A 21,480-nucleotide genomic window follows, 5' to 3' on the forward strand; every position below is an offset into this window, starting at 1 on the left:
ACAGGGTCTGCTCAGACGAGGAGGAACGCGATGGACACCTACAGACGCTGAAAGACGCCCTAGTAAGAACGGGATATGACGCTCGACTCATCAATCGACAGTTCCGACGGGCCACAGCAAAAAATCGCATAGACCTCCTCAGGAGACTAACACGGGACGCAACCAACAGAGTACCCTTTGTCGTCCAGTACTTCCCCGGAGCGGAGAAACTACGCCATGTTCTCCGCAGCCTTCAACATGTCATCAATGAGGACAAACACCTCGCTATGGCCATCCCCACACCTCCACTACTCGCCTTTAAACAGCCACCCAACCTCAAACAGACCATCGTTCGCAGCAAATTACCTAGCTTTCAAGAGAACAGCGTCCACGACGCCACACAACCCTGCCACGGTAACCTCTGCAAGACATGCCAGATCATCGACACAGATACCACCATCACACGAGAGGACACCACCCACCAGGTGCATGGTTCATACTCCTGTGACTCGGCCAACGTTGTCTACCTCATACGTTGCAGGAAAGGATGCCCCAGAGCATGGTACATTGGCGAGACCATGCAGACGCTGCGACAACGGATGAACGGACACCGCGCAACAATCGCCAAACAGGAGGGTTCCCTCCCAGTCGGGGAACACTTCAGCAGTCATGGACATTCATCCACCGACCTTCGGGTAAGCGTACTCCAAGGCGGCCTTCGAGACACACGACAACGCAAAATCGTCGAGCAGAAATTGATAGCCAAGTTCCGCACCCATGAGGACGGCCTCAACCGGGATCTTGGGTTCATGTCACGCTACACGTTACCCCACCAGCGAACAAATGTTATCTGTTTTTAATATAATGGGTCATTTGCTGGCTCTCTCTGCCTTCCGGATGTTTCTGCCTCTCTCTGTTTTTTTTTTCTCTGTTTTTTTTCCCTGTTTGTTTTTTTGTTGAATGTGTATTCGGGGGTTCTGCAGGTGACACCTCTCTGTCTGAACACGGTGATTGCCTTGGCAACGGGCAGTTGCAGGGGCAGTCTGTAAACACCATGTATTGTTCTATATGTATAAATGCGTAGGCTTCAAGGAGCTCCTGAAACATTTACCTGAGGAAGGAGGAAGTCTCCGAAAGCTTGTGAATTTAAAATAAAATTGCTGGACTATAACTTGGTGTTGTAAAATTGTTTACAATATTCTAATATTGTGGTTTAATAACTTAATCCCTAGATTAATTTATGGCATCATTACTTACTCCCAGCCATCCTAATCATCTAAAGAATTCAGTTTGCTCTAAGTTGAAATAATTTCATTTTAATCTCGATTTCAAATTTCAAATTCAGTCTTCCAAAAATCTTTAGTGAATAATGTAGCTGAGACGAATGTCCATTTAATCTGTTTCTGTTTCTGTTGCGTGAGGGAGAAATGTTGACCAGGACACCAGGAGAACTCCCTGCTACTCTTTGAATAAAGCCATGGAATCTTTTACAATCCACCTGAACCATCAAGAACAGGCAGATGGGACCTCAGTTGAATGTTTTGTCTGAAAAATGGCATCTCTGACAATGCAGCACCCCCTCAGAGCCACAATGAAGTGCCAGTTGAGAAAAACAACTCGAGATGGTTTGACTTTAAAACTGGGGTTTCTCACATCTGTGGCGCATTTACTGGTTGTTGATTGGTGCACACATACATGTGGCCATCTTATGCAAATATTCAGTCATTAAACCGTAGCGATATTAGCAGAACTGATTGACTTACAGTTGTTGCGTTGTATTCTGGAAAATCTATGGAGGAATGACAATATATTATAAAAGCCGTAACCAGAGCCAAATATTGAATGCACTGCTCAAAAGTGCAGTGGAAGCAGATTCAATAGTAACTTTCAAAAGGGAATTGGATGAATACTTGAAAAGTAAACATTTGCAGTGCTATGGGGAAAGAGCAAGAGAGTGGGACTAATTGAATAGCTCTTTCGGCACAGGCATGGTGGGCTGAATGGCCTCCTTCTGTGCTGTAAGATTCAGAGCCTTTTGTAATGCAGATAACAGAATTCAGACTCTTTTTGATATTACTGTACTAAAGCGCTGGACCATTGGACCTTCTACAGAGTGGACATAAAACATAAAACATGGTGGGGGTTAAATTGGGCCGCGTAGTGCCTATAGACTCGTAAGCCCCGAAAATGGCGTCTGGGACGCGAGCGCACACTTCCGGCATGACGAGCACAGGACGCCATCTTGGTAAAGGTGGTTCACTTAACGAACGCCAGCAGCATGTAGAGTAGGGAGATTATGGCATATATCAGAGTGCAACGCTGATTTAAAGGGACAGATGCAATTTTGGAACTCCACGCTCCAGCCAACACACTGTTTTAACCTCACACAGCTGAACAGGTCTTAAACGGCATGGAGGACCCCGCACCAGCGCTATTTAAAGGGATCATGCAGGAGTTACAGGTTAGTTGCTGGATTATTGCTTCTGGCTGCTGATGATACCTGTTTTTGGAGGTCTCCTATACTTGAATACTAGGACTCGGGGACATAGCCTAAAAATCAGAGCCAGGACTTGCAGGTTTGAAGTTAGGAAACACTTCTACACGCAAAGGGTGGTAGAAGTTTGGAACTCTCTTCTGCAAACTGCAGTTGATGCTAGCTCAATTGTTAATTTTAAATCTGAGATTGATAGATTGTTATTAACTAAAGGTCTTATGGGATATGGGGCTAAGGAGTTAGGTCACAGATCAGCCATGATCTCATTGAATGGCAGAACAGGCTCGAGGGGCTAAATGGCCTCCTCCTGTTCCTATGTTCCTATAATAAAAAGTTTCAATACTCTACAGGGAGTGAGCTGGCTAGCTGACAGACAACTGGCAGAGTGGCAGGGGTGGGACAGGAATGCTGTCATCCTGAGGGAGGACAGCAGGTTCATGTTCCATGGAGCCACTGCCACTCGCTGCCTCCTGTTATGCGCCACTTTTTCCTGAAAGAAAGCGGGACGAGTGTCAGTGAGTGTCCTGCAAGATGTTTGGATAATGTGGCTGTCATAGTTGAATAGCTGCCAATGTGTTTGAGCTGTGAGTTGTGAGTGTGAGGGTGAGAAGAAGCATCTGATTGGAACAGTTGAGTACTGATTGAAAGAGTTTGTTGGTATGTGGGTGATGGGGGGTGTAGTGTGTGGAGCAGTGGATGCGGCTAGTGGTGCAGTTGGTAGGAGATGTCACTTGAAATTTGAACTCACTCACCTTGACCACTCGTGTCAAATCATTGAACTTCTTCCTGCACTGCATCCATGTTCCTAATGCCATGCCCCTGGCATTGACCTCATCCGCTACTGCTTTAGAGAATATGTCTGGAGGGCCTCTTGCCCCCCCTGTGGATATAGGATGCTCCTCCTTCTGTCTATCTCTTGCACCAAGGCCTCTAGTGCATCATCAGAGAACCTTGGTGCATGCTCTCTCACAGGCCCGGTACAAACTGAGATCGGCAGATTGGCGGGGTCTGGCATGCAGATTGGAGGATGTGGGATGTAGTTTTGTGAAACCTTTATTCAATATTTTAAAATAAAACAACAGTTTTAAAACATAAGGATGAGACCTGCATCTGTGTTTTATGTGTACGATTTCTGATCTCCGTTCAGACACCGCTCAGACCCATATCTTATATTTTGAAAATATAAGAGTCCCGCAAACTTTGAGCTGCCAATTTGTTGCTCATTAAAAGTTCCAGAGTTCCCATCATCACCATGCTTCACTATAGTCCGGCACAGATTTACTTCCCAATGGAAGTAATGCACTTCCTGCAGCCACAGTGCACCTCCCCTTTAAGAGGTGCACACTGTCTTTAAATGGTGCTACCCATGCCCGATATTGGGGCCCCTGCTGGTGCATGCAGCCAATCAACAGCACAGGTAGGCCGGGCTGCACGCAGCAATCATAGAAATCATCAGGCAGCACGAATGTTACGTGGTGCCTGCATCACAACCAACGGGCGTGGGTTAACCGCACATTGTGATTCCAGCGCCGTTTTCAGGGGTTATCCAATATAAGCCCCAAAGTCCCCCAGGGAACAGAATGGCACACGACTGATGATGCATTAATGTGATAACTTCACTTCAAGTACTCCCCTATCCTTGGGAGTCCCACACATTACAACACCATGTAAACAACATGCCAAGATACACCTCTTTACAGATATGGAGAGTAAAGTAAAGAAAGCTGGTAATGTGTAGAGTGTGAGAGAGAGAGAGAGAGAGAGATGGTTGGGTGAAAATTGGTTATGGTCTGTTTTCAGGTCCACAACCAGTAGTGCACCAACAGTGCGCACCCCAACCAGGAGGCCCAAGGCTAGCCCGAAATTGTTCCTCAGGCCTCGTTAACATTTTATGCCTGAGTTGCTGGTTCACTAAAAAGAATAGGCTGCTTACCTCACCAACAGCGGCCTGAAGGCAAGTCTCGGGAGGGGGATCGGGCCGGCAATGGAGTGGGGGATGGAGGGCGATCGCAAGGACTGTGGAGTCAGGTGAGCACTCCTGCACCTCTTGGTGCCACAGGAATGTTTTTTAAAATTTTAAAAAATGTACCTTTTGGTGGTGATCACAGCGACTGCTTAAGAATCCCGAGCGGATCAGGTCCGACTCCCACTCCCCTCAATCGAAACCAATTTTTGCCAGGTGGCCTAAAACAGGCATTAGACCACTCATTTATATATGTAAGGGGCCTAACGCCTGTTTTAGGTGGCCGCCTGGGATGCCTGCAAAGCCACCTTTACCAATATGGCGTCACCCATAACGTAGGCACAGATCGAGTGGAGAACATTGAGCCTCAAAATTGGTTCTATTTGGCCGTATTTTCCGACCGGTAAATGGGCACAACAAAGACCAATTTCTACTCCTGGAGTTCCTCTATTGTCAAAGTAACATGATTTTACAACTGGAACATCAAGCACTGAGTGTATGATGCAGAATAAGGGAAAATAGCTGATCCTCTATCAGAATGATTTAAAATGCATGGTGTCTATTGCTGAAATGCATTTACAGGTGAATGAGCTTTATCAGCCTTGGCCACTGTTTCTCTGTGCGTTATTTGGGGGTTTGTTCTCCTTCAACATTTTTGAAGAAAAGGCCCCATTGCTTTTTGGCATTGTTGGCAGTCGATTAATTAATGTTTTTGTCTCCCTGTTCCATATTTTAATGATGTACCTCCTCAGCTCTAGGTGGCCAAGGGTTTTGTAGATGATGTTCTAATTGCAGCTTGAGGCAGCCCAGTGAGCCCTTTTTTAATCCCAGCCTTATGATCTGGACAGTTGGAATCATGCTGGCCACATCTGGTGTTACAATGACGTGGTCAAGCATGTCTTGAGTGTTGAAGCTGCTGCTGTGATAAATGGACTCTGTGGATTTGAGAATGCTGTAGCCCAGATCCTTGGTTATGTCCAGTAATTCCTTGCCTGAAGTGTTAATGGATTGCATGGACTGGATGCATTGAAGTCCCCCAAGATTAGCAAGTTGTTTCCAAATTGAAAAGGTCTCCTGAATAGCTCCAAAGGTGGCAAAGGCCCTGGTGGACAGTAGACTGACTCAATACATAGTGAGGCTCCTCATTCCACATGAACTTTGGTACATACTCCAGTCCAGAGGTAGCACCCAAGACTTCAATTTTATCGAAAGCCAGGCTGCAGTGTATGAGGGGGGGCTGTTCAATCTCCTTTCCTGTCTATATTACGGCTTGAAAGAACATCAAACCTCTGGAAGTTAATGTCACACATAATTGCTCAATTTGAGTGAAAGCGCTCCATAAACTACAGTGGTTTATGAGAACCTTCACTTTCACTTAGGAGAATGGGTAAACTTCACCTCCACTAACATTTTGGAGTTTATGAGTAATTTGAGACATGACATGTGTTGCGTGTAGCATGCTTAGGAGGAACAGGTGACTTTGGACCTATGGTTCCGAAAGCTCTCCATCACTGGAGTTTTCCTCACCTCATGTCTGGGTCTATTGTAGACTAATTGATAGAGATTGATTGCTATCATTAGTCAACAGCCCCATTATCATATCATGTGATTACCAGGATGGTCGTAGGTGAATTAGATAGACCGTGGTCTTTTATTGTCGAGCAATTCCTCTGTTCCTATGAAATGAATCTGTTTAATTCCATTGTAACCCATTAATATTTGCAGCGTATATTTGATATAGGTCTTTCCCAACTATGAAAGTTCTGCCATAATGAACCATTGCCAGTGCAATATGTTGTATGTAATAATGACAGGTTCATTTAGGGAGAGACCGTGCAGAACTGCAAAATTTCCTAGGCATCAGTGAGTAAGTCCCCTCTAGCTACAGTACCACACAATGAACCTTTTGAAATGCACAGTCTATATATTTTTGTTTTATTTAAAAAATACCACGTGCACACCTGACGGTCATCTTGCTTTACACAAATGCCTTCTGGCAATAGACCACTAATACAAAGAGAATTCTTCAAAAAAAAACACTATTACTGTACTGTGACATTAATCAGGATTATTGCACTTAACACTGTGGCTTGTCATTCTCAAGCCTCAATAAACAATACATGATAAATAGGCAACACATTTCTTTGTACAAATACTGTAACATGCATGAATAAAAGGGGGAAAGTGTTTTCAGTTTGTACCAAAAAATGTAAAGGGTTTACAATATCACTTTTCTATCCTTTGTAACAGAAGAAGCTGTCCAATAAACTGCTATAGTTACATTAATATTTAAGGTTCACAGCCCCTGCACACTGACTCTCTTGCAGGTCATTTATCATGCAGATATTTTTGATAAATATGCACAGCGGTTTAGAATGAGCACAAATCCCAGCCCCCAATCTAAGCTTATCTGAACTAATTGAGCAAAGTTGATAATGTGCATCGTTAGGACTGCACTCTGGTCAGTTCCTACTGCCAGTGGGTTTTTATTTCTGCGGTGAAATAGAAATGTGGGCAGCCTGGCAGAACTTTCTGTCTGCAGGAGAGCAGAGCAATTTTGCAGCGTGATTTGGCATCAGTTTTGATGGGAGTCACACTCTTCCGTACCCAGCCAGCAATCCATAGATCCTGGTGGGAGGATCATTGTATCAACTGGAAAATTATTGTTGTTTGATGTGATGTGTTACGTGATTGGAACATTTTTATCTGTTGATAACTGTCATTATACTCTTCTTTGATCAGCCAATGATTATCCTTTTGGGGGAAAGAGGTAAGCAGTGTTTCTCCAAGGTGACATGGCTGAAAATACAAGATCAGAACCGAGTCAATCCTCAATGGCAGACTTGGTAATCCATTACTTGAGCAGGCCCAGGGTACACCAGGTACTGGTGATGATTAACCAGATTAATTTGGCTTGTTGATAGAACCTGAAGAGATCGAACTCTTTGGAATTCTTTTTACTCAGCTGTAAGTAACTCTGCAGGATAATCTTTTGTACTGGTAAGCTGTGTAATTTTAGTTGTTTAAGCTCCATCAGAATCCATTTGAATGCTTGAGGTTCTTTCAGCCTTTCCTCTTATCAACTTGTGTTTAAATTCTCTGGGAGCACGTCTGTTCGGCGAGACAGTGTGCCCTCCATTATCAGCCTACTTAAGTGCATTTCTCAGTAGTTTGGTTTTGAGATTCTTAAGCATGTTTATGGGTTTCCAAGTAGGTTGGACATCTAGCTGACCAAAATAAAAATTATATTCTGTTTCGCAGCATATATACCATCACTAGGGAAATGAGAGAGATTGGAGTTTGGATGGGAATTTTAACTCCTGGGCAAAAAAGCGGACTGTCCAGGAGTGGCAGATGTAGGCCCGGATGATTTTAATCTCATTAACATGCCGGTAGCTGAATTCCCTACCAAAACAGCCGCAAAATCGTCAGGAAGCGGCGGAAAATCGAGCCGCCCAGAGGCTGCCTGCTGAGCCCAAAGTAAGGGGGAGGAAGGGGGTTCCTGGGCGGTCAGCGGTTTGGGAAGGGGTGGGGAGGGGAGTCCTACACTTCCCTTGTGGAGCCTGGAGGAACACTCCTGATCCTCCTGGCCCCACAAAGGAAAGTTTAAAACTTACCTTAAAAGGCCTCTTCGATAGTCTGACTAGGCTTTTGCTGTCGTTGCCACCACTGACTTCCTGATTAAGATGGTGCCGGGGTCCTAATGACATAATAGGTCCCTGATTTGCATAAATGTAGGAGGTTCCTGACTGACTCTTGCCTTCTACACCTGAAAAATCAGGCATTTTAAAATCACAACAGGTCGGGGATGGAACAGGTGATTCAGCCACTCTATTCTAACGGAAACCTGGTGGGGGAAGTTAAAGTCTCCTTTGTATAAAGAACAGGATGGAAGGTTTTCATGTAATTTTGTTCTGTATGGAAGGAAGGTCATTGTTTGAAAAAAGTGCTCTAAAATCTATAAATTTAGCAGAAATTCATAAAAATCTGCAATTAACTTAATAGATTTTAAGTAATAATTCTTCCCCTTTTCTTTGTTTGAAAACATTTTAATTAAAGTAGCAGCATGAATAAGTTGAGACTGTGCAAATCAAACAATAAAATTACAAACCCTATCGGCACCAATTCCTGAACGGCGACTATAAAACAAAACGGCTAGGGAGGGTTCCCACCGTTGATTTCCATCCAGTGAACTCTGCTGGAGAGTGTATGGGCTCAATTTTGCGGGGAAATTGCAGGTGTGTTGAGGGCGGGAGGGCTCCAAAAATCACGGAAATCCCGTTCGGGTTTGGAAGTCGGCTCCAACCCGCTGATTTTTGAGTTCCCCACGGGTGGACCTGGGGCGACCTGAAATTGGAAGTCCCAACGGCAATTAAAGCCGGCAGGATGACAGTTAAAGAGCCAAATGTACCTCATTGAGGTACTGAAGGCAGTTTACTTGTGACAGATTACGTGGTTATAACGATTTTTAACTTACCTGGATCTTTTTAACTTACTCCCGATCTTCCCCTCTTCCCCCCCCCGATCTTCCCCCTCCCCCCCGATCTTCCATTCTCCCTCCCCCCGATCTTCCCCCTCCCCCCGATCTTCCCCCTCACCCCCCGATCTTCCACTCTCCCCCCCGATCTTCCCCTCTTCCCCCCCGATCTTCCATTCTCCCCCCCCGATCTTCCATTCTCCCTCCCCCGATCTTCCCCCTCACCCCCCAATCTTCCTCTCTCCCTCCCCCGATCTTCCACTCTCCCCCCCGGATCTTCCCCCTTCCCCCCCCCGAGCTTCCACTCTCCCCCCCCGATCTTCCATTCTCCCCCCCCCCCCCGATCTTCCATTCTCCCCCCCCCCGATCTTCCATTCTCCCCCCCCCGATCTTCCATTCTCCCCCCCCCCGATCTTCCATTCTCCCCCTGATCTTCCATTCTCCCCCCCCGATCTTCCATTCTCCCCCCCCCCGATCTTCCATTCTCCCCCCCGATCTTCCATTCTCCCCCCCCCGATCTTCCACTCTCCCCCCCCCCCCCGATCTTCCACTCTCCCCCCCCCCGATCTTCCACTCTCCCCCCCCGATCTTCCACTCTCCCCCCCCCCCCCCCGATCTTCCATTCCAGCGCTGGATGACGTCTCGCTCTCTTTCTTTCTCCCCCCCGCCCCGTGTTGCAGCTCCTGACGGCAGCCAGCTTGTCAATCACCTTCACCCCCCGACCCCCGCTGCCAACCTGCCATTTCAAAATTGAGCCCAATGTGTGTGGGTGTTGGGTGAAGACAGAATCAGGTCCACCTCTGATGCCCTCCATGGTTGGAAAAAAAAGAAAGCCTTGCATTAATATAGGTCCCTTCACGATCTCAGGATGCTTTATTACCAATGAAGTATTTTTGAAGTGTAGTCACCGTTGTAATGTGGGATATGCGGCAGCCAATCTGCGAATGAACTATCAATACTCAATGCCTACAGTGACATGTGAAAACGGACACCGGAGATAAGTACTGAAAGGGTTTCTGGTACCCATGGCACTGGATTCCAAGCATGAATCACCACTGTGAGGAGCAGAGGGAGGAAAAGGGAGACATTTCATGTGGGAAAATGCACAGTGGAAGTCCTCTAGAATAAACATGGATGCAAGTGCTAATTCTATATTTAGTGCCTCACAATTCATTCTGAAAGCTACGAGTGGAAGAACCATTCACACAATCAGAGCTCAACCTTTACCAAAGAATATGCATCAAAGGGGGGCACAAATTCAAAAAGGAACCAATTGAATCGGATTTGGTTCTCCATTTGTACTTTGCAAGCATACTGGGGAGCGGGAAAAGAATCTGGTTTTCTTGGCAGACATCAGTGAAAAAAAACAATATCACCTTTCCCCTAAACTTTTCTGCTATTTCCAGGAACCAGTTCTTAGAATCTGTCTGTAGAGTCAAAGAAGACGTCTTTGGTGACTTCCCTTGGAGATTGTCTGGACTGGTCTGGCTTATCAAGGCCAGAATGCATGATAGGAATATAGATATCGTCCATGTTTGGCATCACAAAAACTTTCTGTAATTAAAAACGTAGACTGCATTAGGATTACAGAAAGCATACTTCAATTAATGGTACATGCGTCCTACTACAAAATACCATGGCAACATATCTCAGGCAGGAGAAGACCATTGTTCCTCCTGGCCTACCTTTCAATTATTCCCTTTCTCTTCTGTAACATATCTTTATATATAAGTTTTATAATTTAAAAATCACGAGGCCTTTCAGATGTCATGAAAACTATCAGAAAAACAGCTGTCAGAAGGTTTAAATGAGGTTTGAATGATTTGGACCTGGGGATTTATTGCAGTGTGAATTAAGCTAAAACTTTTCCAAAAACCATGCACTCTTTTTGTAGTGGTGATATTACTGAGGTTCTCAGTGGGCTTGACTCAGTATTGACTTTTGCTCACTGCCCTCAGTTGATACCCCATTTAAACTTAGAATTACTTTCCACAATTTTGACCCAAGACGTGGATTGAATAAATGTAATGCGAGTAGGATCTTATAGGAAGCAAAGCATTGAAAAGGACTGATGTAACATGTGGCACGGTAATGAAAGGAAAATAGAAAAGCTTTCTCCCCACTTGTAGTCAATGAGGAAAGCTTCTGCCCATGTCTAGAAGTTTAGCAAAAACTGTCTAAACTACTTCCTACATTGGCACAATTTAGTTGGAGATATGTTAATCCCTCCAAGATGTAATGAAGTGATGATAAGGGGCACTACTGTGAAAAAGTTCCAATACAATGTATCGCTGAATGGTGGCACATGGGCTCAATCTGTGCCAACAAAATGAGCGCCACTTGTCTGTGCAGATGGTGCATGGAGATTTGCTACAAGATCACAGGAGAAGGAACAAAATCATCTCAAGAATCATTGCAAGCTACATTCATCCGCTTCCCAGTGACTGAGTGACAGCGTGGGCAGATCCATGGGAGCTCGTCACCTCTGCACCCTGTCTGACGTATTTACACAGAGAGTTGTGAAAATCACTTCCAAGGTTAGTGGTTGAGGCTGAAACTAGGTCAACATTCAAGATTAGATTGGATCGGTGGATGAAGGAAAAGGGGATAAAGGAATATGGGAACAGGGTGGTAAGTGTAATTAGGATGATTTGCTCACTTGGACGGTAAACACCGAGATCGACTGTTTGGGCCAAATGGCCTGTTCCTGTGTTGTAACTTCTGTGTAAAGTGTCTAATATGTCTCAGTTTGCACTGTGCACTTTCCCTACAGTCATGATCTTGGATTATACAAAGGGCATAGCTTTAAGATGATCACCAAAAGAAAAAAGTTAAGCAGTTGGGAGAATTTTTTTTCTCAGAGGGTTGTTAGGACATGGGATGCACAACTACAAAACTGTAATGGAAGCAGAATCCATAATACCTTTAAAAGGAAAGTAGATAATTACTTGAAAAGAAAAAGATTCAAAAGTGTTAGGAGAAAGAACAGAGCAATAGAATTAAGTGGATGACTCTTTCAGAGAGCTGGCACTGGTATGATGGGCAGAGTGGCCTCCTTCTCGCTGTAACATTCTAATGATTATATAATTCTAAATGTCACTCAAGTCCTCAGTCTGTTAACATGACAGGTTCCTGTTAACTCCCTCTTTAGTGCCTTGTGATTCCTTCCTACCTGGAACTCATGCTGTAATTTCTTCTCTATCCACTCAGTCACGTGTGTGAAGGTCACCTCCCGTTCGCCCAGCTTGGGCCGCACCTTAAATTCCAGTCGGGGAGGAGTCCGGAAGCTGTACCTAATCACAAGAAATACAGATAATATTCATGTCCTTTTTTCCTCATTCAGTTTCTCAACCCGTTGTGATGATCTTGGGCTTGTCTTCGGGTGCAGTTATATTGTGTATACAAAGACAGTCATGTTCAGCCCCTCTTGTTTTTGTATAATTGTTTCATTACTAATAATTTGTTCTCCGATAGTGAAAAATAGCTCATAACTTGCAAACAAATGAGCAGCTAATTCTCAAATGCTTGCATTTTGCAGTAGCATCTCCCCCTAGTCCAGCTCGTGTCCTTTTCTCAGTAAAAACAACTCATCCTTAAAAGCTGCTGTATTGAGGCTCGCATTTTGTTCTAATGCGACAAAATAAACGACATGAACGGGCTGCCCCTGTCCCCGTAATACTGCTCAATCCCTTGACTAATAGGATTTCACTCATTAAAAAGAAGCAGATTCATTTATAGTAAAAATAACCTCAGAACTTCACATCTAAACTCACCACTGAAATATGCAAAGCTGTTATTACTGGGGAGGATCCTGGCTGAGTTTGAGAATCTTTGTACATCTGACACCTGCCCTTTTGCTCAATTTGACGGAGATATTGTGGTTGCTGTGACAAGCAACGAAGATCCACTCCATGTAGCATTAAGAATAGAGAATGAATCTACAATCCACTGTCCCTAAATGCCAATTGTCCAGTGTCTATTGTTCCATAGTGTCATAGGAACACGAGTAGGCCATTCAGTCCCTCGAGCCTGTTCCGTGTCCATTTCATGGTCTATTTACAATATCACATGCACACACTGTCTACTTCTAGGCTGCCGTGGACCAAGACATAAGGACAAGAAATGATTAGGAAACAGCAGTAAGTAGACACATAGCTCTAACATTGCTAAATCAGACAAATACGATTCATAAATCTTCCCTGTCTTCATGTTTCAATGTAATGGGCATCAAAATCAACCTAAGCCAAGGTTCAAGTTTGCAATAAAGTAACTCATGGAAAATGTGCATATTTGGAAGTTGAATGAGGACAGGTTGAACGTGATGCCCCATGTGATCGAATAGCATGCCTTAGCTTGAGAGCCAGCAGGCAAACCATAATGTACACTTCTGTCTGGGAGCATTGTATATTAATGATAAATTTAAATTGGCCTTGTTAGCTTTATTGATCAAAAGAAATGATTGATTTCTGAGTAATGAGGCAATTACACAAATAACTACCTAGGACCTGAATCTAATTGCATCAAATCTTGTTTGACGAGACTGAATTCTGTTCGAAGGTTGTTAATACTTGTGGGTTCACTTTTGGCTCTAGCCTGCCACTACAGTAATAATTTAAAGAAGGTCTTTTTTTAAAGAGACTTTTAAAAAATCTTTCTTTATCCTAGCTTGGACATTGAAGTAAAGTGTGAAATAACACCAGGCCGATGTCCTCTCTTCTTCAGTTTTCCTATTTTGCGGTGCCATTATATGTGTTAGAAGCTTATAGGGATTCTGTGGAGGTCATTTCTCATGTAAAGCTTGTCGTCATGGATTCATGTTCAAAAGATACTAAAGAGAACTGCTTGGACTCAGAATTTTTATTGTTTTGAAACAAGAAATTTTAAATACTGTGTTTGTTAAGTCTAAGTGCTGATTCATTCTTGCTTCTGTTTAATTTTACTTAATGCAATAAATTTGATTACTAGTTTCCATTTGGTTTGGTTTCCCACTAATTTGGAGAGATCCAGCAGACACAGTTAGTGAGCTGTACTATTTCTGTTGCATACCCCAATGGTTGAAGTGGTCATTATTTGCCCGGTGGCACGCTATCTCATACACTAACATGGGATTAAGTTGTGATTGTGCAGGGTTGCCTGTGGTGCTGACATTTTGCTTTGAACACGAGTAAGAAATATTGGGAAGAGACCTGGATTTTAACAGTGGGTTGGTGCCAATGGAACTGTACAGTAGCTTGAATTAGCACCGCAGGAGAGGAAGAGAGAATATCTTGGAAGAAAAGAACCTAATTTTGCCAGATATTTTTCATTCTGTGTATGACTATATTGTATTTATATAGAAATGGAAATACCAATTTTTGACATTTAATAATGAGGCAAGTTTCACAAATGCAGAATAACTTGAAAATAAGTTGAAACTTATTATATTTTTAAGTGCAATCTCTCCAATCTTAATGACCATGCTTATTATTTGTTTTACTAATTGTTTCCATTTTAGAAGTTGACGACATGAACTTATCTACAGACACAAACCTGCTGGTTGCTTTTTACATAGATTTACATAGAATGTACAAGCACAGAAACAGGCCATTCGGCCCAACTGGTCCATGCCGGTGTTTATGCTCCAGACGAGCCTCCTCCCAAGTCTTTGACTTGATAAATGTGGGCTGTACAGGTTGAAGTCTCGTTTGTGGAGGTCAGTTCATTTCAATTTATTTCACACATTCCATTAGACTGCACGCAGCAGCTGCAGGCACATAGATTGTTAGTAAAAGTGAGCTGTGGCTGGTATCCAGTCACATTCACTTTTTTATTAAAGGTACTTAGTGATTTACTGACCTCCCGCACCCCAGGCCCAAGAAGATTAAGCACTTAAAGTACAACTCAGACGTAAGGATGGTTTTCTCATTCACCTGAGGAGCTGCCATCTTTTCCCAGTAACACTACAGTGACAGCAGTAATCTTTGCTGCTTGTAAGATGATGTGTATATCAAAATGTTTTAAGCAAAAATAACATTTTTAATTATTATATTCATAAATTAGATTTTTCACAACGTACTTGTTTGCATGAAGCACTTAACGTGTACTTTCCTCCAGTCACTAATGTGAGCAATAAAACACACCCAACTCTCTTCACTAAACACTGTTCAGCAAACTTTTTTTTGGTTAAATAGAGTGAGGAGAGCCATGTGTCACTTTCCTCACAATGATAAGTGACACAATGATGCACAACAGCTCACAAACAGGAAACAATAAGAATATATTAGGAAGGACATTGTTGTCTGATGGCCAATTGACAGAAAGGTAAATTTTTTGAGTGTGTTTTTACCCCTCCTCGCTTGAAAGCACTGACTCTTGCGAGGTTACAGATAGCTCAGGTTAACCCTCAGTGGTGCATTTGATAATCCAATACCCATACCATGCAGGTCTGCAGTACACTAGGGGACTGTTGATGAATAACCAGCTAGCTTAGTTTATAAATAGACTCTGGTGGGATAAGCCTGTCACTGGAGCTGGGATTCTTCCTACTTGGCTTCGGATATCCAGATAACCCTACAAGATAATGCTTTAATGGGTATGGTTGTCCTAGCTGGACATTCAATGGGAAGTTTACCAATACTCTGAACTGATCAGCTGGCTGGTTTTGGCTGATAAAACCCCAGCAATACCCCTGTGCACACCTTACAGTCCCTAACCCTTGGCTCTATCAAACTGTGCCTGAGGTCTTCAGATTCAGGTAAGTGCAGCATGTCCCTATGGGATAAGTGGGCGTATTCTATACTGGGCAAATCCTGCATGTGTACACTTTGGCAGGAAAAATCAGAGAGCAAGTTATTATCTTAATGGCGAGAAACTGGAAAGTACTGCTACAAAGGGATCTGGGGGTCCTAGTGCAAGAAAATCAAAAAGTTAGTATGCAGGTGCAGCAGGTGATCAAGAAGGCCAACGGAATGTTGGCTTTTATTGCTAGGAGGATAGAATATAAAAACAGGGAGGTATTGCTGCAGTTATATAAGGTATTGGTGAGACCGCACCTGGAATACTGCATACAGTTTTGGTCTCCATACTTAAGAAAAGACATACTTGCTCTCGAGGCAGTACAAAGACGGTTTCACTTGGTTAATCCCGGGGATGAGGGGGCGGACATATGAGGAGAGGTTGAGTAGATTGGGACTCTACTCATTGGAGTTCAGAAGAATGAGAGGCGATCTTATTGAAACATATAAGATTGTGAAGGGGCTTGATCGGGTGGATGCGGTAAGGATGTTCTCAAGGATGGGTGAAACTAGAACGAGGGGGCATAATCTTAGAATAAGGGGCTGCTCTTTCAAAACTGAGATGAGGAGAAACTTCTTCACTCAGAGGGTAGTAGGTCTGTGGAATTTGCTGCCCCAGGAAGCTGTGGAAGCTACATCATTAAATAAATTTAAAACAGAAATAGACAGATTCCTAGAAGTAAAGGGAATTAGCGGTTACGGGGAGCGGGCAGGAAATTGGACATGAATTTAGATTTGAGGTTAGGATCAGATCAGCCATGATCTTATTGAATGGCGGAGCAGGCTCGAGGGGCCGATTGGCCTACTCCTGCTCCTATTTCTTATGTTCTTATGTTCCCAGTACCTTGGTTTGGATAATCTGAAACATGATGATGGGTTTCTGTGCATGACAGACACCCAGCTAACCAAAAAAAAAACAAGGTGCTGGAATTCACTTGAATAATCACAGGTACGAAACAAATCTGTATGACATGGCTGGCTAGTTACAATATTAATAGAGATGTCAGTGGTAAAGGAAGGGGACTGGAGTGCAAATGGAAATAAATAAGTTCCAATTAGGACAGTTAAGGATGGACTGGATTCTGCTCACAAATCAGTTAATATTAAAGACAGAAATACCATACAGCTGAGCAGCATGAGAAACACAGGTGTCCCTGCCAGAGGGCTGGTGCTCTTTCTTGACACTGGAAACCCTGTAACCCATGAGCTAATTATTTTGTTGTCTGACTGGTTGTCTAGCTTCGCAAGCTCCACATGAAACATTTTGATTGCGGAAACAATGTGGGTAATTTTAACCTCCCCAGGTCGAGCGGGGTGGAGGGGGGGAGCGTTAAAATATCAAAAATGGGAATCCCGACATCATTTAACTGAGGCGGCTTGGGGGTGCGGGCGGGCGGGCCTGGGAAACCCGGCCTGATGGGATTAAATCTGAAACTGTGCTCAAATTTGAGGCAAGCAATCTCGATAAAATATTTAAATTAGGGGCCCACCACGGGGGAGCAGGTTAGTCGCCCCTCCCCTCCTTTTAACTGAGGCGGCTTGGGGGGGCGGGTGACTAACCTGCTCTCCGGAGGTGGGCCCCTAATTTAAATATTTTATCAAGACTGCTTGCCTCAAATTTGAGCACAGTTTCAGATTTAATCCCATCGGGCCGGACTCTGGGAACTGTATTTTTGGATTTGTTGGCCACTACACCTAACCCCATCTCCCCATAAATCTCGGGGCCAATTAGGTGGCCACCCATTAGGTGGTATAGCATCAAAAAATCGCTTCACCTCAAAAATAATTCTTACACCACATTTATTTTATAAGAACGAGAAAATACCGTTCAGCCCAACTAGCTCACCCTGCTGTTTTAGATATTTGTACATGGGGCTGCTCCAGCCATCTCCATCCTGCCTTAATACCAGCCTATGTCTCGCTACTTGCTATTTAACACAAAACAATCTGCAGATACTTTGGTTGCCTTTGTATTGATTCTAGTATGATAAACCAGTTGCCAAGTGAGGCATGATTGACTGTTATTCATGAGCGTGAGTTATTATTTTACTGAGCAAAGACACTGCTCTCCTCTACAGAGCACTGAGCAATGGAACGATTCACTCTCGAGCAACAGTATGGGACGTACCATATTCGGTCAGTGGGAGGAGGAGGAATGTTAACAGCCAGCACTCCCGCTAGCTCCTGAACCTCTACAGCCAGTAGCAGTGGAGTGTTGGACACTTCCTCTATTTTCTTCTTGATGAACTCATTCTCTGTGGCTTTTTGAAAGTATTTTGATTTGGCAATCTTATCCACAAATCGGAGAATCTTTCTGCTGGTGCTGCTTCCTGCAGCATACCTGAAAGAACAAAGAAGTTTAGTTTTAAAAATTACTTGAGTTTTTTGATGTTGTCTCTTTTAGTCTTTTGTAGGCTGTTACCACCCCTCACCATTAATCCTCCTTCAGATCAATTCAAGCAGTGGCCTGCTCGGTGTGATGCCCCTTCCAAGTTATAACAATGCATGTCAAATGAATGAAAACAGGATGTGAGCTTGCTGACTGGTTGCCATTAGCTGTTGAATGAGAAGCCCCATGATAAACTGTCCCCATTATCAAGTTGCTTTTAATCAACTGCAGAAGTCAACGAATGAATCAGATATTCCAGCTAACATGGTGCCTATGAGCTGGAGTGCTCTGTGCTCTCACAGCTATATCTCATACTGGTGAAAATTGAGAATACTAAACGGGTGGGAGAAAGGATCACTAAGCTGCAACTCAATTGAGGGGTTCACAAGGGTGAAACTCAAGCTGCTTACATAGTCATCTTAACCACAAGAGTGTATTATGGTCCTGAATACATTCTCAGTAACAATATACACAGCTAGTAATGTATGCCCTTTATTTGTTATTTTTAAGGCTTTACAGATGAAGTTTCATATCTTCCATTACTGTTGCTGTTAGGTCAGCTGATCTCTTCCCTGTTGCTCCATGACACATAATGGTATAAATGTTGGAGATTATGATGGAATTTGAATATATAAATATACTCCACCATAAAGGGGTTTATGGGTATAATGGACTTTATACAGACCAGAGCCTCTATAAAATAGCTACTTTAGAACTAAACATTCCAGCTTTTTAAAGAGTTATAATTGATGCCTTTTGTTTTGGAAAAAAAGTACAAGAAGTTGAAATACCCTGGATGAAGATCTCCTGCCGATCCATTATGACACATTAACACCAGCCCTGCTCATAAGCGTCTGCCCTATATGGAAGAAATACCCAACTTACCCCTCTGCACCAGGTGGACCTAGTTTGTCTCCAATGGTTCCTTGTGGTTCTGCTGTAGGCACTTCCTCTTCATCTGAAGATCCAGCACTTGAAGATTCTTCATCACTGTCTGCCAGCACAAATGCCCGGGGTTTAGATCTGCAGGAAGGAAGAGGTAAGCATTAGCACATCAGCTAAAATGCAAACTTTCACACCCAAAGTGATTAAAGCCACAAGCACGATATTTATTAGCTTTTGTCGAACCTCATTTTTTTCCGATCCTGCTGGAAGCAGTGTTTTAGTCATCAAAGAAGCTCAATCCTCGACAGGATGACCGCCAGAGATTGGAATAATGAGCTCTGACTGTACGAGTTGTCCTCATTAAGTGACTCCCCAGAGCCTTCAGCTGCCCTAAATATGTCAATCACATCTTACTGTTCTTTCCTGCATTGATGGCTGAGCAGGAGGAGCATGTTGAGATTACAAAGATGTGAAGAACAAAGGTCAGAAGGTCTGAACTTTGAGAATGTGACTGTTTGTGAGAGCTGCTTTGGAGGACCACAGGATGGCAGAACGCAGGTTCAATTTCTCTCCGACTGCTTAATTCCCAACATTTGAATTATCATTGTGAAGGACCTCCCCACTGGATGGGGAAAAGACACTGCTGGGTTTCTGTCACCTGCCCCGACAGGTTGCCTGGCCCCTTTTTGAGCTGCTTAAGTAGTGTGACCCAGAAAGACCCATACAGGGAGAAAGGGGATAAAAATGACATTTAAAAAAAGTGTGGCCAATTGTAAAATAATAAATGTAACAATAAAGGTGATCTTTAAATAGATTTAAAGCTGCTGACTAATCATTCTTTCTCCCCATTTCCCTGAAATATGACGTGAAGCACTGTCAGCCAGTTTATTAGAATATGTGCCTCTGTATGGTTTTTGACTCTAAATGATTTTTCGTTTGGTGTTGTTTTAACCCAGCATTAAAATAAAGCCCAGTTAAACATTTAGGCTTGTGGGTAAAAGAAAAGAACGAAATTAAAGTTTGGGGGTAAAAATCATACAACAAATGACGTGCCCGATCCTAAAATAGTGATCCTTGTTTATCCAGTCTCTTTATTAAGGTCGATTTTCTGGGAGGGAGGGTAGCAGTGATTGGGAGGGAGGGTAGTGAAGATTGGGTGGGTGGGTGGCGGTGATCGGGAGGGAGGGTGGCGGTGAGTGGGAGGGAGGGTGGCGGTGATCGGGAGGGTGGGTGGCGGTGAGCGGGAGGGTGGGTGGCGGTGAGCGGGAGGGTGGGTGGCGGTGATTGGGAGGGAGGTTGGCGGTGATCGGGAGGGTGGGTGGCGGTGAGCGGGAGGGTGGGTGGCGGTGATTGGGAGGGTGGGTGGCGGTGAGCGGGAGGGTGGGTGACGGTGATCGGGAGGGAGGGTGGCGGTGATCGGGAGGGAGGGTGGCGGTGATCGGGAGGGTGGGTGACGGTGATCGGGAGGGAGGGTGGCGGTGATCGGGAGGGAGGGTGACGGTGATCGGGAGGGAGGGTGACGGTGATCGGGAGGGAGGGTGGCGGTGATCGGGAGGGAGGGTGACGGTGATCGGGAGGGAGGGTGACGGTGATCGGGAGGGAGGGTGGCGGTGATCGGGAGGGAGGGTGGCGGTGATCGGGAGGGAGGGTGACGGTGATCGGGAGGGAGGGTGGCGGTGATCGGGAGGGAGGGTGGCGGTGATCGGGAGGGAGGGTGGCGGTGATCGGGAGGGAGGGTGACGGTGATCGGGAGGGAGGGTGACGGTGATCGGGAGGGAGGGTGGCGGTGATCGGGAGGGAGGGTGACGGTGATCGGGAGGGAGGGTGGCGGTGATCGGGAGGGAGGGTGACGGTGATCGGGAGGGAGGGTGACGGTGATCGGGAGGGAGGGTGGCGGTGATCGGGAGGGAGGGTGACGGTGATCGGGAGGGAGGGTGACGGTGATCGGGAGGGAGGGTGACGGTGATCGGGAGGGAGGGTGACGGTGATCGGGAGGGAGGGTGGCGGTGATCGGGAGGGAGGGTGACGGTGATCGGGAGGGAGGGTGACGGTGATCGGGAGGGAGGGTGGCGGTGATTGGGAGGGAGGGTGACGGTGATCGGGAGGGAGGGTGACGGTGATCGGGAGGGAGGGTGGCGGTGATCGGGAGGGAGGGTGACGGTGATTGGGAGGGTGACGGTGATTGGGAGGGTGGGTGACGGTGAGTGGGAGGGAGGGTGGCGGTGAGTGGGAGGGTGGGTGGCGGTGATCGGGAGGGAGGGTGGCGGTGATCGGGAGGGAGGGTGGCGGTGATCGGGAGGGTGGGTGGCGGTGATCGGGAGGGTGGGTGGCGGTGATCGGGAGGGAGGGTGGCGGTGATCGGGAGGGTGGGTGGCGGTGAGTGGGAGGGTGGGTGGCGGTGATCGGGAGGGAGGGTGACGGTGATCGGGAGGGTGGGTGGCGGTGATCGGGAGGGAGGGTGACGGTGAGTGGGAGGGAGGGTGGCGGTGATTGGGAGGGAGGGTGGCGGTGATTGGGAGG

The 21,480-nt window shown here is 45.2% G+C and overlaps 1 protein-coding gene across 3 annotated transcripts in view; it reads right to left on the reverse strand.

The window, feature by feature from the left end:
- Positions 1 to 9,591: 9,591 nt before the first annotated feature.
- tex2l (testis expressed 2, like) overlaps positions 9,592 to 21,480 on the reverse strand; it is a 104,177-nt gene continuing 92,288 nt past the window's right edge. For all 3 annotated transcript variants that reach the window (XM_068002843.1, XM_068002844.1, XM_068002845.1), the window contains 4 exons: positions 18,961 to 19,098; positions 17,815 to 18,027; positions 12,086 to 12,206; positions 9,592 to 10,467 (listed from right to left, as the gene is read on the reverse strand). In XM_068002843.1, coding sequence (XP_067858944.1) covers positions 10,330 to 10,467; positions 12,086 to 12,206; positions 17,815 to 18,027; positions 18,961 to 19,098 — 610 coding nt within the window. In that variant the 3' untranslated portion in view covers positions 9,592 to 10,329. The remainder of the gene's footprint in view (positions 10,468 to 12,085; positions 12,207 to 17,814; positions 18,028 to 18,960; positions 19,099 to 21,480) is intronic.

Source organism: Heptranchias perlo, chromosome 22, assembly GCF_035084215.1.
Source record: "Heptranchias perlo isolate sHepPer1 chromosome 22, sHepPer1.hap1, whole genome shotgun sequence".
NCBI classification, from domain to species: domain Eukaryota; kingdom Metazoa; phylum Chordata; class Chondrichthyes; order Hexanchiformes; family Hexanchidae; genus Heptranchias; species Heptranchias perlo.